General features: G+C 48.1%; 1 protein-coding gene across 2 annotated transcripts in view; it reads right to left on the minus strand.

The window, feature by feature from the left end:
• Positions 1–25,679, minus strand: part of LOC122384474 (gamma-aminobutyric acid type B receptor subunit 2-like) — a 133,128-nt gene that overhangs the window by 3,774 nt on the left and 103,675 nt on the right. For both annotated transcript variants that reach the window (XM_043371889.1, XM_043371890.1), the window contains exons 16-17: positions 24,228–24,407; positions 18,025–18,680 (exon numbers count right to left, since the gene is read on the minus strand). In XM_043371889.1, coding sequence (XP_043227824.1) covers positions 18,025–18,680; positions 24,228–24,407 — 836 coding nt within the window. The remainder of the gene's footprint in view (positions 1–18,024; positions 18,681–24,227; positions 24,408–25,679) is intronic.

Here is a 25,679-nt window from a genome sequence, read left to right on the forward strand (position 1 = left end):
CCCTCGCCGGCGGAGGGGGGGGGGACGGGTGCCGCCCTCCCCCATAGGTTTTTTCGCAATAGCTCCGAACACGCTCGCGATAGAGAGCTGAAACTTGGCATACCTGACCTTTGATCCAAGCCGCATCTTTTGACACCAACCGCATTTTTGGGTCAGGTCAGGTCACTGACCTATGACGTCATAAGTGAACCTCTGCACGGTCTTCAGATGTCGCAACTTCGCAACGCCCTCACTGCCAGAGGAGATGTCACAGGGAAATGAAACTTGCAGGATCTAGTATCCATTATGAGTCTCACAGCTTGTATATCTCGGATTTTTCCTAAAGGTCATATGAGGTCAGGTCATTTTCGTGACCTCACCATTATAAGTCAATGGGGAAAAAATGAAAACTGCTATTCTGGAGCCGGGAACGATCTCCAACTATCTCAAGCACACAGAATCGTGATTTGATTCACTCCTTGCAAGGTTAGATGCGTCATTTTTGCAATGTTGACCTTCCGTGACGTCATTTATGACGTCATCAAGGTCATATTAGTTTTTCGTCAATAACTCCCGAGCAAATTGAGCTAGCGAGTCGAGAAAGCCACCAATGGACTCAGGAAGTAGAGGTCTGCACCGGCCGGCTGCAGCCGCGGCTGGCTGCAGCCCCACGGCTGTGGGCCGGGGCGGCTGCAAATATCTCCAAGAACACGGCTACGGCTGTGGCCACGGCTGTGAGATTTCAAGCTCAATCTTAAGTACTCAAATATAAAATTTTTAATCCTTAATCTTACATTCTGATAAGCAGTCTAGCCTGTAAAAATCATGCAAAGGATGCCCAGCAACATTGAAAGTGGTGAAACCTTTGAAAACCTGTAATGGTTTTACCATTTGCTGTAGGGGAGTTTGCACTCTGGTACAGAATACTAATTATAGGTACCAATTGTTCCTTCATCATCAAGAGCTTGACAGTTTCAGAAAATGCAACATGTTGCATTGTTACATCCCTCTCAAATCAATCTCACCTGGTCATTAGGAGAGCACCTTACAGCTATTGAAGATGAGCGTTCAATAATTCTTTCAGGTAATAGAAAAAGAAATCATGCCTAGGTAAAGGCAGGTAAAGGCTTAATAAAATATTACCTAAAATACCTCTTACATGTATTTCTGGATTTTCGGGAAGTCCAATTACATAATATAAAACTGGCGCTTTATGTTCTAACTGGTGTGTGAATGACCGCTAACAGAAAACGCTGATCAACGAAGCCAATGGAATTAGATTATAAGTGAGCATGAACCTTACTTGCGGTTAATCCACATGATGGTGAAAACCCTGAACACGTAATTCACATGACGGTGAAAACCCTGAACACAATATTTCTTATGCGAGCTGTTGACTTTACTAATAAAATGACGTTTTCTTTTAACCCGCGCCCTGATGGGGGGGCCATTTTGCCCCCCCTGTGGTTTTTCTTAAATAGCGAAAAAACGGCGGCGCGCAGCGCCGCCAAATTTTGGGTACCTTACCGCACATCAATTTGACACCTTCACACAAAATTTCAAGTCACAGGTCACCTCAGGTCAGGAGTTATTGAGGTCAAACTGAGGTCATGTTCGAGTAAAAAAGAGCAAAAAACATGACATCTTGAAACGCTCACCAATTCTACAGTTGACAAGCAATTTTAAAGTTCTTTATGTGGTTGTGTAGAGAAAAGACGGCGCTACAAAACTGCTATCTCGGATTTTCCAAAATTTTGGATTTTGACCCCCAAAAATCAAAAAAATTGATTTTTTTAGAAAAACTCAAAAAATTTCCAAATTTTTTTTCGAATTTCGAAAAAACCGGAATATATGTGATAGTCCCTGCGCTCTTCGATATACATACCAAATTTTAGATCGATACCTCTTTTTTGGCCAAGTTATAGCGAAAAAAACTGTTAAAAATTGATGACGTCAAATTTTTGAACTCAATTTTTAGCAATTCTAGACCTCGTAGCGCAAAACGGAGACCACCATTGAACTCCCCGTGACGAGCTGCATCGAATCGATACCCATTTTATGCAAAAATATCAACTTTGAAATTTGACCTAATTTGACCTGACCTTGACCTGACCTTGACCTGACCTTGACCAAAACGTGACCTAAGCTGGCCCTAAAGTCTGTCTGACCCACATAATCGCATTTGTCATGTAAAATGGACCATAAAACATGTATCACACGACACTTTCATATTGTGACCCCCCAGTGACCTGACCTCTGTGACCTGACCTGGTATCAGTGACCTCAAATAGCAAAATATGTGTTTGAAGAACATTTCCCCATCGATGATTTTCAATGAAATGCATTTTGCACGATTTTACAACGCATTTCTTGAAATGCCTGTAAACGGTGAAAATTTGACCTTTGACCTGACCTGTGACGTCATCGGTTTGACCGAGGTCAATGAAATTGGGTCACAAGGTAGTTCCCCGTTGGGGCTATCCAACACCGTTTACCGCTTGTCGCTATGTTGCGTGGTTCTCGAGATCTGAGGGGGGGGGGGGCCAAAATGCCCCCCCCATCAGACCGCGTTGCTCGGCAGACCCCATCTGGGCGCGGGTTAAGAATGTTCAAATTTGATACTTAATCTTTGTTTGAGAGCAAGTTTTCAACTGCATAGTATTATTATTTATAAATTATAATTTTTATGGCTGTTTATAGTGAAACAAAACAATTTTTGCCACTTCCTTGCTATTGACGTCATTAAAAACTCAAGTAAAATTTTTGATTGAAAGAGGCAATTGTGGCTCGCACATCTTTGGGGATTTGAGCGAAGATCATTGTTTGGAAAAATCAAAATAGATGAATGTTTTTTCTTTCTTGGATGCTCCTTAGTGTTTTGTGATGCCTTGCATATCAAATTAGTTTGAGACTTGCTCAGAAGGCTGCTTCAAGCCTGACATATCACACACCAGAAAATATGCAAGGTAAGAAAGAAGCAAGAGTTTTGACTAGACAATCACTGTTTCACAGTCCATCAACTTCAGTTTCATTTTCCATACCTAACATTGATAATCAAAAGCATCAGGGTCTGTTGTTCTGTCCCACAACCATGCTTCAGGATTTGGCATTAGAAGTCTACACTGCTAGTGCTTCTATTCTGGTTCGTTGTTTATGTTTTCTGTTGATGTAGGTACCTACCTACCCATCTTTCTTAACCTTCGCCCGTAAACGGCGATCTGCCACCTTCGCCCATGCAGGGGGGGGGGGGGTTGGTGCGACCCCCCCCTTGGCGTTTGAAAACGGAGCGTCGTAGAGCTTAGCGGAAAAGACCAACGGATTGCTCTCGCCGAATTCTCGCGATTGGTGGTATATTTTTTGGTCCTAGGTCAACATTTGACCTACTTTTGACCGGTCAAAGGTCAAATTTTCGGAAAAATAGACTTTTTCAAATTTTCCGCGGCGATTGCGGCAAAACGGTGGGAGATATCGACTTGAAACCTTCACTATCGTGTTCCTTGATCAATTCTCTATCGTTTGGTATGTATTTCGTTTCCCTAGCTCTAAAAATGGCGCGTTGGGAGCGCCGGAAGTCGGCAAGGTCACAGTCGGCGGCAGAAATTCGAAAAATCAAAATTTAAATTTTTGAAATCTGATTGTATTTTTGGATTTGGGATGTCCATTTGCTCCCTATAGAAGCTAATATTGCTGCATATTCCCATTGAGGTGACCAGAATTAGCAAAATAGTGGTTCGGGCGCTTTTCAAAAATAGTACCGGACGCTGTTCCTCTTGTGACGTCATAGCTCCGTGACCTGACCTGACCCGGTCAAGTTTCTTATACCATATGATAGCCAATACTTGCCCCAACATGCATGGGAAGTTTCATCACGATCCATCAACCGATGTCCGTACCACCGGCAGGAAACCTCGGGCGTTGGCACTCAGTTTGTGAAAATCCGGCCGGAGGCTGTTCCCTTTGTGACGTCATAACTCCGTGACCTGACATGACCCGGTCAAAATTTTTTTATCAAAAGATGCGCAAGGTTTGCCCCATAAGGTACCCAAAATTTGGCGGCGCTGCGCGCCGCCGTTTTTGCACTATTTCCGAAAAACCTCAGGGGGGGGGTTGCACCAACCCCCCCTACATGGGCGAGGGTTAACCCGCGCACCGACGGGGGGGGGGCGGATATCCGCCCCCCTGAGGTTTTTCGCGGATAGCGGGAAAACAGCGGCGCGTAGCGCCGCAAAATTTGTTATGACTATTCTCTCATCAATTTTACACATGGTGTGCAAGTTTGAACCCCCTACCTTTTAAGGTCAGGTCACCAGGTCACTTTGAATGACCCAACCTCAAGTCACTTTTTTGCAACTTTGTCACCGTGCCAGAGCTACAGTAGATGTCGGAGGCCTTTGAAAGTCGCAGGATGTTATTAGGTCATTAGTAGCTACAATTTGTATATCTCGGAATTTTGATGTCGGTGACCTAAGGTCAGGTCAATTTCGCGACCTCCCCATTATAAGTCAATGGGGGAAAAATCAACTCCCTGTTTTTACCACTAAAACGGGTCGGAATGGCCCCATATACCATACATGACTTCACATACGATCAACCTTCACTACCTTGAGGTCTGTTTTGCTGTTGGACAGCTGTAAGGTCATGTGACGTCATCAAAGGTCACCAAAGGTTTTTTGCCAATAACTCCTTACAGGAACAAGATACAGCCGCGCGGATGGTCTCATTGTGTTCAGCTCGTCAAGACGCATCGAATGATATACATGATGACCTCGAGGTCACGTGACCTGAGGTCAACCTTTGACCTTGACCTTTCGAGGTCAACATATATATCATTCGATGCGGATTGACGAGAGGATCACGATGATGCCCTTAGTTTGTTCCTATCTTGACTACTTCGAAAGTTATTCGAGAAAAACCCTCTCCATATCTAGCGCCGCCATTTTGACTTTTTCGACCCCTGTGACGTCATCTTTGACCTGACCTGAAAATGACCTTAGTAAAAATTGTAGACCTTGTCCGTGCGTATCCGATGCCGTTTACCGCTTGTCGCTATCTTGCTTCGTTCTCGAGATCTCAGGGGGGGGGCGGTCATCCGCCCCCCCCCCGTCGGTACTAAGTTGGCGCAGACCCCCGTCGGTGCGCGGGTTAACAACTTGCAAGGGCTTGTGTAGGCATGCGTTGCGCATCAGGCTTCAGGCCTTCGGCCTAAAGCCAGATACACAACCACTCAACCTATGATGCTTCACATGAGCTTGAGAATCTATAGTCCATTGCAATGTGCTTTTGGCTATATGTTTCAACTAAAAACAACTTATTATATACTATTTGGTTGCATTTCATTGAAAGTATCCACGGCCGGCTGACGGCTGGCTGCCCACAGTTTGCCACGGCTGTGGGCGGCTGTGGCTGTGGAGCCACGGCTGCGGGGCGGCTAGGCTGTGGAAAATTGCAGCCGTGCAGAACTCTATCAGGAAGACCTGCCGAATCGAATGATATGCGACATGACCTCTTTCGACCAACTTCGTGACCTGGGGGTGCTGACCTGACCTTGACCTGAGGTCAACACCCTAAGTTGACCTGACCCGAACAAAAAGTATATCATTCGACGCGCCTGAGCGAGTCGTACCCGGTCGTACCCGCCCCCCCCCCCCCCCCCTCGGCCGGCGCGTATGTAGAAAACCAATACGTCCGGCGAGGGTTAACATTTCACTTATCCCGCGCAAGCCAATCAAGCTCCATGTTATCATGTTATCATTGTTTGTTACGAGCGAGCGAGCGCAGCGAGCGAAGCGAGTCTTTTCAATATAACGGAAAAATCTCAGTATGAGCGGCCCGGCCCGGCCCGGCCCGGCCCGGCCTGTAACGCTTTTGAGAGGCTTAGGGGAGAGTGGGGTAATTTGGCCGGTGGTGTAAATTGGCCGCCCCCACCTGTACGAAAGCTGATAAAAGTGAATGAAATAACTTTAGTCTCTATTCATTTGTCATCGGCAGAACTAACTCGAGAACAAATGTCAAAACTTTCCCCCTCTTAGTTTTATTCAAAATCAATAAAAGGTGAATTCCGTTAGAAAATGGTAACTTTTACTTCCGCTTAAAAATTTATATAACATGTAGTATTTGGGCTGTAAACGGATTCCAACATTATGGCGCCATTTTTGAGGGTGTTCAGCGGTTCCAAGAGCAATTTCATCTAGTTTTGTACAGCCATGACGACTTAAAAGACAAAAATTTTCAGAATGGCAATGTGGGGTTATTTGGCCGGGACTAGCGGGGCAACTTGGCCGGTGCGCTCAGAGTCACTTTGCTGGGACGGCCGAGATGTCATGGTCAATTATACCATAAAGGACATAATTCATGACCAACTTTGACTACCTTGATGCCATATTTCCTATTGGACAGCTGTAAGGGCATGTGACGTCATCAAAGGTTACCTAACGCTTTTTTACTAATAAATACTTACAGAAAAAAAAGATACAACCGCGCAAATGGTCTCATTGTGTTCAGCTCGTCAAGGCGCATCGAATGATATACATGATGACCTTGGACTCACGTAACCTTGAGGTCAAGCGACCTGAGGTAGCGTGACCTGAAGCCAACCTTTGACCTTGACCTCTCGAGGTCAACACATACATGTTTCGATGCGGAATGACGAGAGAATTACGATGGTACTTTTAGTTTTGGCCTAGCTTGATTACTTCAAAAGCTATTCGTAAAAAACTGTCATCGCATCTAAAACCGCTATTTTGACTATTTTCGACCCCTGTGACGGCTGAGTCAATCTCCAAAATGCTTCAAATGCGTCGTAGGACACACGTCATTGCTGAATGTGAAGCTGACTCGCCTATAACAAAAATCAGGGCCTCAAACTAACACCGGCCAAATTGCCCCACACCCCCGGCCAAATAACCCTGCTAGTGGGGCAATTTGGCCGCTTTGCAGACCTTTGTAATACGTCACAATTTCAATATAAGTAGTTAATCTATCATTTCAAGTTTACTGTCCAAGAAAGTAAAATGTATGCCACACCTGTCAGCGTTGAGAAAATGCAGAAATGTGTTGTCGATTTTTAGTTACATCGTTTTCCAAAAAAAGCGGCCAAATTACCCCACTCTCCCCTACAGGGTGTCCCATAAGTTCGTTCTCACATTAGATTTGCATGTGAAACAGAGTGCATTTCCTTTTGATATATTTATGACCCGTCAATGTGCACCCCATTTAATAGGCAAACACATGAATACATGCTGCGGCATGCCAACCGGCATGTTTGGCTGCATAGCAGGCTTAAAGTTAACCCAGACTGACTTGACATGCGCCGTGAGCTCCTCGAGGCTGGAACAGCGCTACGCTTTGACGACCCTCAATTTCAGCATAACCAACAAAATTTTATGGAATTTTGATCCGATGAGGTGCCTGGCATGTGATCTTGCCACAAACGCCTGTCACAGTCTCCTTGCACCGCTTTTAAGCTTTGCTTGACCTATGCACTGATGCACTGTCTTGCCTGAAGATGGGCCTACGACCTTCCGGATGCCATTTTCTCCTCTATAAATGTGTTCATACTCGCGGTTCGAGCTCAGCTTGAGGGATGAAACTCCTCCTAAATGTTCTTGGAAAAGCATTCTGCTTCCCAAAACTGTTTCTGGAATACCAATCGCAAGCTGGTCAGCGTCTGGACGCCTATAACCCCACAATACCGTGACCCTGGCCTTTTGCATAGGAACATAACGGGACGAAACTGAGACCCCCTCCTTCGCCCTTACGGGGTTGTTTTCGGGTTTTGACGGGTGTTTCATCTCGAACGTGGACTAGTTAGTCCAGATGACCTGGTTGATGTCCTCAGCCCTCTAGTTTTTTTTTAGCCTCAGGCATAACGAAACTCATGTTTGGCCATTTTTAGACGTTTTTGACTGTTTTGAGCCCTCCAGTAAGCAAAGCTAAAGTCACCTTGAGTTATGTACCCCGAAAGAACACTCTTAGACAGCTGGTAATCCATCCTGAAAAGTCTGCTTCCCAACTTTCTAACCCTTTGACCTTTTTGATGGCCACTTTGGCGCCACACAGTTTTGGCCACTTGGATCACTCCTGAGGGCTGACTGGAAAGAGGATAAACTTGCAGTGATTGACTACCGACAAATCATCGGCGTCACTTGCTGACTGTGCGTCCAGTTAGCAATGGACATTGGCTACAGATTGGTAGGCCTCAATCACCCTCAATCGCCGCGAATGGTCACGTGCTGACTAAATACCGAGACGTACCCGTATCGGAGACCTCTATGCTGCGGCGTTAGCCGTCTCTGTAGGAAGCGGGCTCTCTAGTAAAAACTATTTTGTCTACAGAAATTAGTTACTGTGGAGCATATTTCTACCAGCCATGGCAACCACGAAAGCTGGTTTTAATAGCCTACGTTGGCAATTTACCCAAATGTGCAGCAGCAGTTGCAGCAACTGCCGACGAAGACATTTCTAGTGAGGTAATGCAATGTCTAAAGAAGGAATTGATCATGCATTGGTGATGAAACAACAATGTAAAGATTACAAAGAGCGTAAAGGTGGAGATCGTATCAGGACTTGCGTCACATAAGCTTCGCTTCAGAGTGCATTAAAACTGTGCAGTGTGTGTACTGTGTACCTATGTGTGTGTGTGTTGGGGGGGGGGGGGGGTTGACGGAGACTTGTCTTACATATGTTCTTTGCACCCAAGCACATGGTTATGCAATAATTTCACCATTTACCATATGACCGGATCAAAGGGCGACATTACGTTACCAATCGTGTGCAGCTGTCTCTCTCAGGCAGCTGCAGATGACAGCGGGAATCGACTGGTGATTACGGCCAGGTCGGCAGACGTTTTAACTGTGAGGTGTCATCTGGTGCGAAAACAAGCCATCACTGAAATCCTGAACTGATAACGCTTGACTCGATCGTCTTGGGGTAATGCTGTTTTACACTACCATGTCATGACATTGCGAAATCATGTAAATGTCGCCGCTTAGAGAAGCACACCTTTCTATTTTTTTTTTTGTGTGCACCGTTAAGGATACTTAGATAATAAAATTGTAACATAGTTAAAACCAAAACTTCACTTTGCGATCCATATAATGTGTGTAATATGCATGCCCAATATACCAACAAAGCCGCATTCAGCGATTGATTTTTTTCCAAGTCAAATGATAACTTGTGTGCCATGTGTGGTCGCTTTAAAGGTAGTGTGCCACCTTTGAAAGATTTCCCGTTTTATTTTTCCTAGGATAAGAAGCTTCTGTTTTTAACTAATATCGCAAAAAAAATCAAAAATGGGCCTGGAATAGTGCCTTTTTCGCCTAAAAGTTTATCGGTTTTTAGATATGTATAACAACTGTAGCGGGCTCACCTGCAAACAAGCGTCGGGCAACAATCGCGAATGCGGCGCACTTGTGACAATAAGCAAAGGTCATTATAGTGTTACGACCATACGACGTACGGGAATGAGTTATCAGCTGTCTAATCGTAGACAACACTTGGACAACACAATGTCGAGCCTTAAACTGTAAGCCTGTATTGGTATTGTTTCTTAAATTTGGCTGTCGAACATTAATTTGTGGTTTGAAATATGATTTTATGTAAAATAATTGATATGAAACAGCCGTCTCTTAAGTTATGACCCCATTACACCACACGCAAGTGGCAGAAATGACAATGATCAGCTGACGCATTTTTCTTGGCCGAAGTCAGAGCGCGCGGCCCGACGCACCACGCGTATTTGGAAATTCCGACCTCGACGAGCATCAGAAGCCACCTAACAGGCGTGTTCGAAACCGCAGGAGATGATGATGAACGGGTTTATCGAAACTTGATTGGATGAGCCTATCGGTAATAGCGATTTTAGTGTGTGCATTTATTGTTCATAGTGGTGTGAAATGTGGTTGGGGTACGACCGACAACCCGTCGGGGCGAATTTCGCACTGCACTGAGAAAAAAAAATTATTCCCCAGGGGTGTTTTACGGGTGTCAGACACCATTGGAGGTGTCATCGAACACCCAGATTGGTGTTGAAAAATGCTGTTTAGGGAATCATTAAGGTGTACAACACCACGATGACACCCTTTCAAGTGTTCGTTCGCATGCGAGCGTTTAGATATCCCTTAATGGGATTCAGCATGACACCTTAATAGGTGTCCGACACCCACACCCATCCGGGTATCAAACACTCTGAGGTATCAAACACCCTAAAAGGTGTCAAAAATGTTCTTTTAAAAGCATCTGACACCCTTATGATGCCTTCACAGGTGTTGCCATTTATTGAAGCGGAATGTTAAGAGTGTCCGACACTGCTAGAGGTGTCACATTGACACTTGCAAAAGGATCTGACACCAAAAACAGCGTGAAAAAAAATTAGGAAAAATATTCCCATGGGGTGTCTCACGGGTGTCGGACATCATTGCAGTGTCATATATAACGCCCAGATTGGTGTCAAAAATGTTGTTTTGGGAATCATGGAGGTGTACAACACCACGATGACAACCTTCAAGTGCAACGCGCTTTTAAACACACCATAATGGGATTCAGAAAGACACATTAATGGGTGTCCTACACCAACATCCATTCGGGTGTCAAACACCCTAAACCATCAACACTTCAAAAGGTGTAAAAAAATGTTCCTTAAAAGGGATCTGATACCCTTGTGATACCTTCACGTGTGTTGTCATTTGTTGAACATTCCAGCATGAGTCATGAAATGTTTGAAAGCTGTCGTGTATTCGAACCTAAATCATCACATAAATTGTTCTGACGTCACTTGTGTTAGGAACCAGGGATGCGGTGTCTAACGGATTTTCAGTGACTCGGACTCCCGCTCTGTCTTCCAAAATGGACTCCTATTCCGGCCAAAACTGCCAACTCCATCAGACTCCGACTCTGACTCCGTATAGCACTGCTAGAAACCACAGCAGGTCCAGTGGTTTGAATCATTACCCAATCAGCAAGCTGCATTGTGTGACGTCATTTGTGTTCTGGTCACGGCGTCAACCATGCGAAGATCAAAAAGCGCCACCTTGCAGGAAAGCCGTTAGATTTCAGCAGGGGGGCGACACGGCTATTCACGCAATGTATTCATTTGCGAGCCCCGCGGGGCCTCGCGATGACGCGGCTGGAGGCAACCACTCAGCGCGCTAGGATCCTTCTGGCGGGGCCGGGCGCCGTAAGGTGTGCAATGAATGGGCGGGCAGACAGAGATGAGGTAGGTATTGAATTTGAAATGACATCATGAGCAATTGGATGGGGAGAGAGAACGTTTCTAATGGAGCTGGGGAAGGGGGAAAACCAAAAATATCACGGTCGGTTCAGTGCTCCGACGGGGCTGGGCGCCGTACGGTGCGTAGTAATTTAGACGGGCAGACAGAGATGAGTTATCGGATTCGGCTCTCTGGTGGGATTTTAAGACGTTTTTAGTTAAGCTCAGGGCGGGGCAACCCGCTGGCGGATGCAAGGGAAGGCATTTGGGACAAATGTTATCCCCCACAGGCCCACATCCGGGGCAGCGTCCGAAATCGTTTTTCGAGAATAAAACGAAAACTTCACAACTTTTATGAGGAAAAGTGTATTGATCGAAGTGCACAGTAGTGCGCAAGGAATCAAAATCCGATGTTTTTTTAATTCACAGAAACCTTTTTAGGGTATATGCCCCCCCCCCGATGTGTTCAAGACCGCTTCCTGGATCCGCCAATTAAGAATAGGTATGTCACGGTCGATTATCGAGCTTCGACGGGACTGGGCGCTGTATGCGTCGTACCTACAATGAAGAGGCGTACAGACACCTCACCCCACATCCTACTGCTCTACCCGTGCCTCTGGGTGAAGCACTGAGGCATCACGGAAGCCCACAGGACCTGCGAGTCGACATGGTGGCCGCCGGATACTGCAGCTCCCCGGAGTTGCCCGGGACCGAGGGTTTAACAGTAGTAATTTTCACTGGTGGTGAATCCTCGTAATGTAGAGATAATATTGTAGGGATCATCTATGCAATTTGTCATCTATGCGATTTGTCATTTCATGTTGTCATTTTCATTTATATTGTCACCGCTTTTTTAATCAATCTGTTACCTGTTGCCAATTGCGCGTCAAGTTTGTTTGTTATTTGTAAACCGGCCTGCCGCTGGCCTCAACCTTCCTAGTAACCGCTGTGCCATACGCTATAGAACGTGTCGTGCAAAGGTCACGGCGGCACCCCTGAGGCGGCCGCTGCCCGTACGTTTAGGAGCCCATTGTGTTGACGTCATGACTGTGAACAAAGGTCGCGGTAGGGGCTCTCCCGGCAGCCGGACGGTGACTCATACGTTAAGCTTGTCTCTCGCCGCGCCTGCGGGCATATTGGTAGTACTAGGGACGGCCAGCATGTGACCGCGGTTTTCGGCGACATTGTCAATTCGTTTCTCGACTCTGCTGTTCGCTACAAGACAAATACACAAAGAAAACGGCTCGGGCATTTGGAGAAGAGCGGCTACTCTGAGGCGAGGGAAGAACACGGAGATTCACACAAACGACCTGACTAGGTTGCACCGGCCACAGTCGACCGAGGTGGGCTTCTGCGCCCTTAAAGACGCCTCTGACTGGCCATTGCGCTGACACCCTGGTCGGACCACGGTCATTGATCGGACCCTGCCACTGGTTCGTGCTCAGGCTGCCTTAGCGGGTAGACCTGCTCGACCAGACGCCCCACTGGTGGGCGAGTGCTCGGTTCCGACTTTCACCGCCGGTCCAACAGCGTTCTGCTGGTTCCCGCCGATCCGGTTACGACACCGCAAGTGCCGTACCGACTCGGGCGTCCCAGGTGGGCGTAACGGTTACCATACCAGTTCGCGACCCCAGGCTCTGTCAGCCGTCGTACGGCTCTCGGACGGACACTCTAATAGATCAGCCACAGATCAATAGATTGTCACAGACCGTCCGTCCAGCCACGCGCTACCCACAGCGCAGTACGACAATATCCTCAAGGACCTCCGTTACGATTTTATATTCCTAAACAATATGGCTGACCAATTATGCTTGCCTACGTTCAGGCATTATCCCTGATGCTTATCCGCCCACTACATGTGTTGTCTGTCAATCAACCATCGCTCGACGACGGGATCAATTCTAACCATCGGTACTCAGTTGTCAATTCACCCACCCCATTTCCCTAAAAATAGACGGGTCAGACTCGGCCTGGGTCCTAACGAGTCCTAGAATCGCCAGGGACGGGATCAGGTCGCCGTTATTGCACCGGTCTTAGCGTCTTTTGTTACATGTAGAGTAGACAGCTTCGACCACGGACGTCGGACCGTTCTACGAATGTACGCACCATCCAGGCCTAAGATGCGTCGAGCTTTATAAGAATGCAGTCTAGATCAATCAACATAACAATGGTGGTATGCAAACGTTAAAATCTCTCCCCGGCTCCCGCAACGTCCAACGCTCCTCCGTTATACGCTCGCTCGATGCGTCCGCCGAGCCGGCTTGCCTCCAATGACGTCATCGGCCGGCCGGCGTCGTTCAAGGTCAAACGGCTGGTGTCCTTACCTGGAGTTCTATAGCCTTGGATTTCAGTTGGCGGCGGCGTGACCACGTGGTGCGTGTGCGGTGTGAGTGATGGCAGGGCTTTTTTGAATTTATGTGGATATTAGTGGCGCCGAACGTTGTTCGCAGTGTACTTCTTCAAGTGATTGTGCGTTAATGACAATGTTTAGCTTTTATTTGTAGCTTGCTCCGTGTTTATTCAAATAACGAGGTGGGCGGTACTCGGTGAAATTTGAAGTCTGGAGTGAGGATGACAACACAGCATTGCACCATGGAAACGAAAGCAAGTGAACTGCGGAATAACATCTGGTTGGAGATAATCGACGGTTAATTATCATTGCTGAAATGCGAGCAACTTCTCACTGTGAATGGACCCGATGTGTTTCGGTGAGTTTTCATTGGATTTCTCCGTAGATATAGAGCCCATATTTTTTGTACTTTATAGTTTGTTGCTGTATACAAGATAGGAATGCCATGCATGTATGCGATATGCCTGTTTGAACCAATAAATGTAAGAATGTGTCGACACCTTTTTTTGGCATCCAATGGACACTCTCGTAACACCTTTAAGGGTGTGTACCAAACTGCACCTCGCTGGGGTGTCAGACGGGTGTCACTTTTGACACCAATACAGGTGTCATTGGGAATCAAACACCGGGTGTCTGACACCCTTTTGGGTGTGCACCCAAAAGGGTGTGAGACACCTAAAAGGGTGTCAGACACCCGGTGTTTCATTCCCAATGACACCTGTATTGGTGTCAAAAGTGACACCCGTCTGACACCCCAGCGAGGTGCAGTTTGGTACACACCCTTAAAGGTGTTCCAGGGGAATAATTTTTTTTTTCTCAGTGTGGGGTACTCAAAATTTGAAGAATTTAAGACGTTTCCATAAGTTTTGAAGGTATGGATAAGTTCTAAAAATCCGGTTCTCCTTATCCGGGTCATTAACTCCATATGGTCCAAGAAAGCTGGCACACTACCTTTAACCCTATTAGTGGCAGGGGGGGGGGGGGTTGTTTTTATCCACCCCTCAGGTTTTTCGGGAATATCTCCGAAACCGCTGAAGCTACGATGCTGAAATTTTCTGACTTTTCCTAAAACTAAATTGGGCACATTCCCTGAAAATTTCAAGTTCATAACTTTACCAGGGGCGGCTCCAGGGCACTGGGAATTGGGGGGTCCTATTCGTGAAGCGAGTCATTTGGGCGAAGATCACGATGCTGCACCAGTTTTACGAACAGTAAATGAAAGGTATCATGTGATAACATATACAAAGTTATTGTGCATCCTCTTTTGACACGTTTTTGCTATAATAGGCGGATCCAGGCGTCCAAAAAGGGGGGTTATTTTTTACCTCCCAACATAGGTACCCTGACACCGCCTATGCATGACCAATACAATTTTAGTCGTTCTCTCATAAGAAAATTGTAACATAACAAGACCATTGCCACCCTTTTTAGAAACAGTGCCAACAAAAACCTTATTTACTATACTTTTTGTGTACCCCCAATCTCAATGATCTGTATCCGCCTATGATTTTTGAAAATGCATATTTTTAGGATCCATGTGAATTCCTGGTTCATTCTCTATCGATCGCAAAAGTTGCGTTAAGATTGATTCAGAAACCTGGCCGTGATAAACAGTCTAAAATGTATTTGCAATTTGCCCTTTTTTACCCCCCTCTACCCCCCTATTGACATTTTTTAATTTTATTTTTTTTAGAAATGTAGATCTCGTTGAGCCAAATCGAATGCCGTTTGAATTTTGAAAATCGGCCCGTTAGATCTCGAGATATCAAGGGGGGGTCGTAAACAGCCCCCCCCCTGCCACTAATATGGGGTAGCCAGGAGCCTGCCACTAATAGGGTTAAATTCATGACCCTAAGTTAACAACAAATTCACAGCTGGCTGATTTATCATCAGCGTTTGCCATTCTTTTAGCAAAATATGCTTTTATTGCTTTTTTACATAAACACGTCATCATATGCTGCATAGTGGACTCGAGCATTCATCAATAAAAGGCCCGCGTTCAATCAATGTCATCCGAGATGTCGCAGAAAGTTTCAGAGGGTCGGGTACTGGTGAAAAATGCCCATGAGAAGTCACTGTGGCATGTAGGCTTTAAACTCCAATGGTATCATTAATTCAAATGATAAAATACGTTACATGACCTGCTGGATTCAAAGAAAATTAAAGGCAGCAGCACCGAGACGACACTGTTCCGACACCGACCCTGTTTAAAATGGAAACATCACATTTTTTGTGTTATTTCCTGCATGTGAAACAATTGCTGGCGTCACATCGAGGCTCTCCCCTAGATAGTTTCGACCGCGCCCGGTCCACCATCAGTCAGCAGAACTGAGCCCCAGAACTGCCCGAACCAGGCCGACACATCGCCTCGTTTGGTGGCCGGGCGCCGCTCGCAGTACAAAAGCAATCTGAACTGGCCCCAAATCAGCCCGAGGCCACGGCCGGAAATGGGAATCGTGCTCCTCATGCGACCAAAACACTCTCCTCTCGAACTGAGAGGAGGGTGGTCTCTGCTCCCCGCCGGCTGCCCCGCTGCCGCAGGACTCAGGAGTGACGCGACACGCTGTCCAACTGCCGAACGGTAGGAACGCTTTTAAGGAATCTCAAAACATGGCGACGCTACGCACTTACTAAAATTTTGTATGTATTTATGTATGTCGCATGTGAAAGGCTGTATGTACATATATGGTTATTTTGCAAAAAAAAAAAGATAAAACTTTTCATTAAAGACAAGCTAGTTATGTATGCAATTAACCACTTGTCTTTTTGAACGTAAATCAACCATTTAATTGCTATGGTCGCAGTGCCGTTCAAACACCTCATACAAAGACTAAAGATCAATTAGCAATAGCAACAAATATATGTTTATCTCACGTTCTAAAATAACAAAAATAATTAATCGATCTTTGAAGCGCAGAGGTAGCGGCGCTGATGATTGCCACTGGTCCCCACCCCGTGCTGCCCCCCCCCCCCCGTAGCACGCGCCGGATGTGCGGTCTCCGCCGGCGGAGCTTCATTTCGGGACCGTCTCTACAATCTGCGCCATCGTCGGGCAGCTCATCTCTGCAGTGATCATTTCGTGCGGCGTCATTTCTTGCCGCGCAGCCCGACGTCGTTTGTGATGGCCTTTGGATGGAGTCCCGGCACAGAGCCGACCGGCTGCCGCCGTCGCGTCCACCGCCCACACTAATCAATCGACAGAGCTAATTCGACGTCATCGCCGTGGCGCTCGTCAAAGGCGGCTCTTTCATTTAACGGCCGGAAACGGCAGACGAATATAGTGGGGGGGGGGGGGGGTGGACAGGAGTAGAGTGAAGCTGATCGACCCTAGCATGTGGGGATAAAGTGATCGGTGCTATTTTAGTGATAAGGGCATTCGGAACCTGCTCTAACTTAAACCTTATTGCCGAGCCCTTCAGACCCAGTGCGTTTGCCATGCTGAATGTTGAATGCTCATCGCCTCACAGACACGCACCAGTCTCAGGTGCGGCGTGCCCCGGCGCGGCGCCCGACCAGCCCCGCCACGTGAGGCCGCCCCATCCATCGCGTCGCGTCCGATAACTCCGCCGCCGCCGAAAGTTGGATGAGGCCGCGCGCGCGCCGGCGACGTGCGGCGGCGCGGGCGGGTGCCGCCGCCGCCACTCTTACCCCATAAACCGACCCGAGTCGAATTTACCGCCGCACCGTCCGGCGAGCGGGCAACAGGGACATAAAACACAGGCCAGCTGGCGAAACGGGCCCATCGCGGAGAGGTATAGAGCGCCGAGTACCGCAGAGCCGCCGAGCACCGCAGAGCAGAGGCATGGAGTGGGGCACATGGAGGCGGGGCAAAGAGCGCGTGGGTAGGTAACACAGAGGAGAGGCGTGTTGGCGGGATGAGAACCTTTTTCGGAGGGAAAGCGCGAAAAAAGGGCCCTGGAATCGAGACGCCGCGAGTTATTACGTGCACAAAATGGTAGCAACTAAATAAGCAGATGGTTAAACGACATGCAATTGATTTCCAACCAACTGGTGTTGAATAGCATGTTTTTTTGTCAGGTAATCGGGCGACTCTATTGACGTTTCGGCAGTTATCTACCGTGCGAGACAAAACACGATCTGAGGCGATAAATCACGCTTCATCGGGTTCACTTTGCAGCCAGACGAGCTGAGGGTAAGGCAAGGACACCGAACGCGAGTTATATTCCAATTTCCTGCGTGGAACGACAGTTCGGGCTCAATATATTCGGCCTTAATGCGGCGTATGGGAGTGATGCGTCAACCGAAAGAATGAAGATGCTATAATTCCGAATATAAAAACTTCTTTTCAGGGAAACATAAAAGAATTGAAGTGTTAACATTACATAAACCAGCACAATGAAATCTTATAGGAGCCGAACTCTTTTCGATCGAGATGAGCCTCCATGTTTCGATAGAAAAAGGCCACAGAAAAAATATTAAAACGGCTGTTGACGGCCTATGCTGGCCGACATATTCCCAGCACACTCACCTGATTCTGCGACCGGTTTGACGCTGAGCTGGCTGTTGCGCATACGCAGCATCTGGAGGACGTCTCCGTTGACGAGGAGGGCGTGCCCGGGGGGCGGCGGCGCCGACTCGGAGACCGACTGGAGGTCCGAGTCGCCGCACTCGGCCGACAGCGAGTCCAGCGAGCGCGTGGTCGCCTCGGCGCTGGAGCCGCTCGGCTCGCTCGGACCGCTCGACTCGCCGAGTCGCGCCGAGTCCGAGTCGTCGTCGGGCGGCGGCGAGTCGAGGTCGGCGCCGTGGCCGACGTCGCCGCCCTCCAGGTGGCTGGGGTCGGAGCTGGACGAGTGCAGCGCCTGGAAGGCGGCCTCCTCGATGAAGCGCGAGATGGAGCTGCTGTTATTGGTAACGGTGCTGTACGACGTGGCGTTGATGATGTTGGCCAGGCTGGCGTTGAGCGCGTTGATGGCGCTGGCCAGGCTGTACTGGCGCACGCCGGGGTCGCTGCGCCGGCGGAGCAGCGGCTCGTCACTGGCCGGCACCGAGAGCAGGCCGTGGTGCATGACACAGTCCAGAGAGCTGCGGCCGAACTTGTGCACGGCCGGCGCCGACTGGCCGAGCAGCAGCTCGACGGCCGGCTCCTCGGCCAGGCTCTCCTCCCCGTCCTTCACCGCGTAACAGCTGCCGCAGGGAGGGACGGAGGTGAGGGGTCCTTCACCGCGTATCAGCTGCAGCGGGGAGACAGGGGTGGATGAGGGGTCCTTCACCGCGTAACAGCTGCCGCAGGGAGAGACGGAGGTGAGGGGAGGTGAGGGGTCCTTCACCGCGTAACAGCTGCCGCAGGGAGAGACGGAGGTGAGGGGAGGTAAGGGGTCCTTCACCGCGTAACAGCTGCCGCAGGGAGACAGGGAGGTGAGGGGTCCTTCACCGCGTAACAGCTGCCGCAGGGAGACAGGGAGGTGAGGGGTCCTTCACCGCGTAACAGCTGCCGCAAGGAGGCGGAGGTGAGGGGAGGGGAGGGGTCCTTTACCGCGTAACAGCTGCCGCAGGGAGGGACGGAGGTGAGGGGTCCTTCACCGCGTAGCAGCTGCCGCAAGGAGGGGGAGGTGAGGGGACCTTCACCGCGTAACAGCTGCCGCAGGGAGAGAGGGAGGTGAGGGGAGGTGAGGGGTCCTTCACCGCGTAACAGCTGCCGCAGGGAGGGACGGAGGTGAAGGGTCCTTCACCGCGTAACAGCTGCCGCAGGGAGAGAGGGAGGTGAGGGGAGGTGAGGGGTCCTTCACCGCGTAACAGCTGCCGCAGGGAGGGACGGAGGTGAGGGGAGGTGAAGGGTCCTTCACCGCGTAACAGCTGCCGCAGGAAGACAGGGAGGTGAGGGATCCTTCACCGCGTAACAGCTGCCGCAGGGAGCAGGGAGGTGAGGGGAGGGGTCCTTTACCGCGTAACAGCTGCCGCAGGGAGGGACGGAGGTGAGGGGTCCTTCACCGCGTAACAGCTGCCGCAGGGAGAGAGGGAGGGGCAGAGTGAGGGACACTGCTGCGGGTGAGGGCAGTTCGGGGCAGATGGACAACCCGGACATTGAGCATCATCACCGTCCAGTGTCTGGGATTTCCTTTCTGTAAGCCTTCCAAATGAAAACTTTATGGCTTTGACGTGGTATTGCAGTTCTTGACCCTAGACACGTCACCACGAACTAGGAATGGAGATAAGACATCGGGTTTTATTCGTGTGTTTTCTGTAATTGAGGGCAGACGAACTTTTAATTTTAAGCCATTCCTTTGAAATTGTTCATTTGCGAGAAACAAACATTCAAGCGACTTCTTTCATCTTTCGCTGATGGTGCATCTAATGAGAAAAGGACAAAGAAAATGTCTTCTGTGAGCATCATATTTGCGACGGTGGGGGGCACAAGCTTGTCGACACAATATGCAGTTTGATCCTATGTCAAAATCTAAAAAATGTAATTACGGAGCGAGCGAAGCGAGCGGAGTCTTTCCTTAGATTAACGGAAATTTCTGAGTATGAGCGGCCTGCCGGCCGGCCGTGCGGACGCTTTTGCGTGGCTTATATCTCAGAAACCACTTGACCGATTTACATGCGGTAATTTTTGTAGGGTAGCTTTATTCCTTCTACCAAGTATTGGACTATTCCCGATGCATGTGGGTAGCCCCTTATGCACGTGCCACGTGCAAAACGAAGAGGTGTCAGTTTTGTAATTGTTGCAATATCTCAGTAACTACTTGGCCGATTGCACTGAAAGTTGGCATGTAGGTAGGCACCCACTAGGCACTGCATATCCATGTGCCAGAGTTGGGGTGCTGCTGCACGTGCGCACGTGCAGGGGTCGTTTCCAGATCTCGAGAACGGCTGGACCGATGGCGCTCACATTTGGTACACGGTTAGGGACCAGTTAGTAGGGTGCCGTGCACAAGTCAGTTGGGACCCATTTTGCACGTGCGCACGTGCAGGGTGCCGCTTCCAGATCTCGAGAACGGCTGGGCCGATTGTGCTCAAATTTGGCACATCGCTAGAGACTGGTTAGTAGGGTGCCGTGCACAAGTCAGTTGGAGGTACCCCCTCGAAATTTCGCACGTGCAAGGCTCACCCTCGCGCTCGTTCCGTTACTCGCCCCAAAAGGCGTTATACTGGTTACGGAGCGAGCGAAGCGAGCGGAGTCTTTCCTTAGATTAACGGAAATTTCTGAGTATGAGCGGCCGGCCGGCCGGCCGGCCGTGCGGACGCTTTTGCGAGGCTTATATCTCAGCAACCACTTTGATTAAGTTCAGCGTTATGAGGAAAATCATAGTTAATACTGTATGAGTCATTTGACCTTATCCTCAATACATTAAGTAAACTGTAATGGCAAAAATACAATACAAAAACGATATATTTCGAGCACTGCTCTTTCTCAATCGGTTCGCAAGCTAGTATAAGTGCAGAACACGTCTCACTTCAAAGTAGCATTTCGTCACGTTTGCCGCTTTCCAGCCCGAAATATCATCTATCGCGTGAAAACTACATAAATTGCCCTCCCATACCAAAGCACAAGATATATTACCCTTCATACCCTACCCGTAGTACAGTTGAACACCGGTATGAATACCCATATCATAAGTCACTATCAAATTTCACGTTCACGTATTCACGCTCAAGTTGTCTGTCACCCTACATAATCACCTCCAACTATGCAAGAATTTGCCACGACACTGTGTTGTAGTTGATTTTGGGCCTATGTTCACGAATTCTAATGGATTCTGTAATTTTCCTGTCTGCTTCATCTCTACAAACATTCATGATACGAGCCGTTAATCTGGTGCCATTAGAATTCGTGAACATAGGCCCAAAATCAACTACAACACAGTGTCGTGGCAAATTCTTGCATAGTTGGAGGTGATTATGTAGGGTGACAGACAACTTGAGCGTGAATACGTGAACGTGAAATTTGATAGTGACTTATGATATGGGTATTCATACCGGTGTTCAACTGTACTACGGGTAGGGTATGAAGGGTAATATATCGTGTGCTTTGGTATGGAAGGGCAATTTATGCAGTTGTCACGCGATAGATGATATTTCGGGCTGGAAAGCGGCAAACGTGACGAAATGCTACTTTGAAGTGAGACGTGTTCTGCACTTATACTAGCTTGCGAAGAATCTGCCCCCCTCCCGTTTTTCGCCAATAACTTCTAAACGCGTTACGCCAGCGACGTCAAACTTTCTGTACCTTATCATACATCAATTTGACACGTTCCCTGAAAATTTGAGCGAAATCTGTCGGACAATTTTTGAGAAAATGACGTTTTAGTGACGTCATGTTCGCAATTTTCGCCTAAAAAATCGCAAAATTTCAAATGCCGCTAACATCTTCATTTTTAAAAGGAATCAAGACGTAACAAAAAAGGTTATACGTGATTCTACTTTGTCTATCAAATGGCTATCTCGATTTTTTGAAAATGTTGGATTTTGGCCCAAAATTTTTCAAAAAAACCGACTTTTTTGGGAAAATAATTATAAAATCCAAAATTTTGAGTGTATTGAAAAAAACGGAATATATGTCAGAGAAGTGGTCTATGTGCACCTACATACCAATTTTGAGAAGAATCGGTTCAAAAATGTGGGAGCTATTCAAAATTTTATGACGTCACGACACATAATTTTTTTAAAAAATGAATTTTTTGGAAGTTCTAGACCTCGTACGGAAACAAAAATAGCACCATTCGACTCGCCGTGAAAAACTGCATCAGATAAACACCTTTTTAGGCCTTAACAACCAACTTCAAAATTTGACCTCACTTGACCTGACCTTGACCTGACCTCGACCTGAGATTCATCCAGAGGTGGTCCATATCACCAATTGAGTGTGCCTATTGAATTCTATGAATAAAATGACCCATAAAACATGTGTCGCACATGCCCTTTTCTATATTTTTTTGGTGACCTGACCTGACCTGACCTGACCTTGACCTTGACCTTTGAATGATATTGTATGCAACGAATATTGTCTTGGTAGCCTAAGAACACGTTTTGAGCAATTAGTCTCAGTCCATTCTTCGGCAATTACGGTGCAAGGCCGATACTGTAGAAACTTGCATTTTGTACCCTTGACCTGACCTTGACCTGACCTCTGACCTACTTAATCAAAAAAAATTGGGCTCTTAAGATTCGCCTCGTTGAGAGCTTTCGATTGCCGTTTTCCCCGTCTTTCTACGACCATCGGTTCAGAAGTTAGACAGGGGCAGGGGGGCAGAATCTGCCCCCCCCCCCCCAGCAGGGCGCGTATGGCTGAATAGCCCAGCGGGGCGCGGTTTAAAGTATTGAGGATAAGGTCAAATGACTCATACAGTATCAGCAACCACTTGACCGATTTACATGCGGTAATTTTTGTATAGTAGCTTCATTCCTTCCACCAAGTTCCTTCTACTAACCGGTCAAGTATTGGACTATTCCCGATGCATGTGGGTGACCCCTTATGCACGTGCCACGTGCAAAACGAAGAGGTGTCAATTTTGTAATCGTTGCAATATATCGGTAACTACTTGGCCGATTGCGCTGAAAGTTGGCATGTAGGTAGGCACCCACTAGGCACTGCATATCCATGTGCCAGAGTTGGGGTGTTGCTGCACGTGCGCATGTGCAGGGGTCGATTCCAGATCTCGAGAACGGCTGGAACGATTGCGCTCAAATTTGGTAGGTACACGGTTAGGCACCAGTTAGTAGGGTGCCGTGCTCAAGTCAGTTGGGACCCATTTTGCGCGTGTGCACGTGCAGGGTGCCGCTTCCAGATCTCGAGAACGGCTGGGCCGATTGTGCTCAAATTTGGCACATCGCTAGAGACCGGTTAGTAGGGTGCCGTGCACAAGTCAGTTGGAGGTACCCCCTTGCAACTTCACACGTGCAAGGCCCACCCTCTCGCTCGCTCCGTTAGTCGCCTCTCAAGGCGTTTTACTGGTTCTTTTAACAGCCCATGTAGGGGTTTAAGTATGCTGTGCCATTTGCAATCATTGCATTTTTCCCATGATGTCGGAAAACAAACACTCAGGTACTACAAAAATGATAGGTACCTAAATCAGTCGGCGATTAAACAATAAAATCAACGTGAGAGATTTAACTTATTACGGCCTTCTCCTGTTTCCGGCGATTTAACCAACTTATTTCAACTTAATATACACCGTAGCTCAATCTGGTTGTGATGCCTTCTTGGTTCACCGAGACACCACACTACATCCCACCATTATCGGTATATGTATGAATTGGCGGCGGTCGGCTTAGGACCCTGTCTGTCGTCAAACGGACACATATCTCGCCGCGGGCGATCCCGAGCCAAATGGCCGCGATAAGTGACCAATAGACGTCAGCGCGCGACGGACGTCGCCGTGGGGGATCGGTCGGTTCGCCTACATCAGCCCCCGACGGAGCCGTCAGAGCGGACCAGTCAGTGGAAACGGCGGACCGAGCCGGCACGCAGCGCTGCAGTGGAGCGAGACAGTGCTGGGGACATTTGAAAGGTAAAAACTGTAACCAATGTAACACTGTACAAGGACCAGGACGTACGTAACATCAAATATGTGCAACTGTAAGCATATCATGAGAAACTTGGAAATCCCAAGTTTCGTTGGTTCCAAAAGGGATATTCGCTTGGGTGAACGGTCATCCATCAAGCCTGCCATTAGTTCACCACATATGCTCGCCTGTTCAGCCTTCTAAGTAATTATCATTGTTTCTGCTGACCTCGGCTCGTCGACGTTTTCGACGATGATGTTCCCCAGCTCCACCTCGAGGCCGTTGGCGACCAGGTAGTTACGCTGGAAGGGCACGAACGGCGACGTCGGCGGCGACGGCAGCTCACCCAGGTTGTCCGTCGACGCGGCAATCGACGGCAGCAGCGTGTGCTGCACCGACGACCGCTTCCTGGGGACGCGCCCATGGGACGGGTCAGAGTGGGTCAGTGGGGCAGGTCGGTTTAGGTTAGGTCGGGTTGGATTCGGTCGGGTTCGATCGGGTCTGAATGGGCCAGGTCGGGTTAGGTCGGGTCTGGTCGGGTTAGGTCGCAGTAGGTCAGATCTTGTCAGGTCTGGTCGGGTCAGGTCGGGTAAGTTTCCGCAGCTGGCGCGTGAAACAAATTTTTCATTATGTGTTGCCGTTAAATGTTCCGACTATTTTGCAAATTCCAACGGCGCGGCAGAAACTCAGCTGCCGAAAAATATCATAGTTCAAAGCTGTACCCAATATTGGAGGTGATTTGTAAATCATGCCTGTAGAAGCTTAGGATACTATAGTTGCTTGAATGCCTAAGCTTATGAGAAGCCGATTGAAGCCGATGCAAATTTGGATTTCTGAAACACTACTGTGAATGGTTTCACATTCACCGAGCAGCATATTCTTAAATTCACTGATGTTAGCTCTCGGACTACAAGGACGGGTGAGCCAGCATACAAGCGTTAGTTTTGTAGAACCAGAGAGCGCTTTATACCTGCTGATATAATAGATGTTGGAAGAAAGCACAATTCAATAAACATGTTCATCGTTTCCGTGCTGATAAAAGACCTCAGGCAAGACATTAGATGTTATAGGATCAACTCCTGGTGGCCGAATGATTTTGCATTATGTCTAGCAACAACGAATCACATTGACAATCACAACATCTATGCGGTATTAAATTCATTTTTAATCATTGGGTTTTATCCAGAATGCGGCATTTACAGAAGTTAGGTCATTCTTTTTAAGGCTACTGATAAATCATTCTCAAAAGGGTTGTGGTTGTGTCCATACAAATGTTTTGTTGTTATAAAGCTTTTGCTAATTTGACGATCATTAATCTGCGAATATGCAACAACTTTATAGCAAAATAGCATTACCAACTGCTCTTATGCGAGTCCATGCAGTCTGCCCTATCTATCTTACTGTTTGTACGACCTCCTATCATAACTACAGCACGTGCCACGTGCACGCGCCGCATATACATACGCACGCCGTAACGCATACGTAGTACGCATGCTCGTAAGCATGCACCCGAGAGAATACGAGCTTTTTCCCCATAGCAGCCTGCTAGCATTTCTGAGTTTAGTGCGCAACAGTGCGCGTCTAGCTGCCCCTCTGACTGCGTGCTAGGTAAGATCAGGCGAATACCTCCTGCCCCAATAGCGATAAGCAGTGTCGTCCGTGATGGGGCGGCGGGGGCCA

The sequence above is a fragment of the Amphibalanus amphitrite genome, unplaced genomic scaffold, assembly GCF_019059575.1.
Source record: "Amphibalanus amphitrite isolate SeventyFive unplaced genomic scaffold, NRLGWU_Aamphi_draft 000191F_arrow, whole genome shotgun sequence".
Taxonomy (NCBI): Eukaryota; Metazoa; Arthropoda; class Thecostraca; order Balanomorpha; family Balanidae; genus Amphibalanus; species Amphibalanus amphitrite.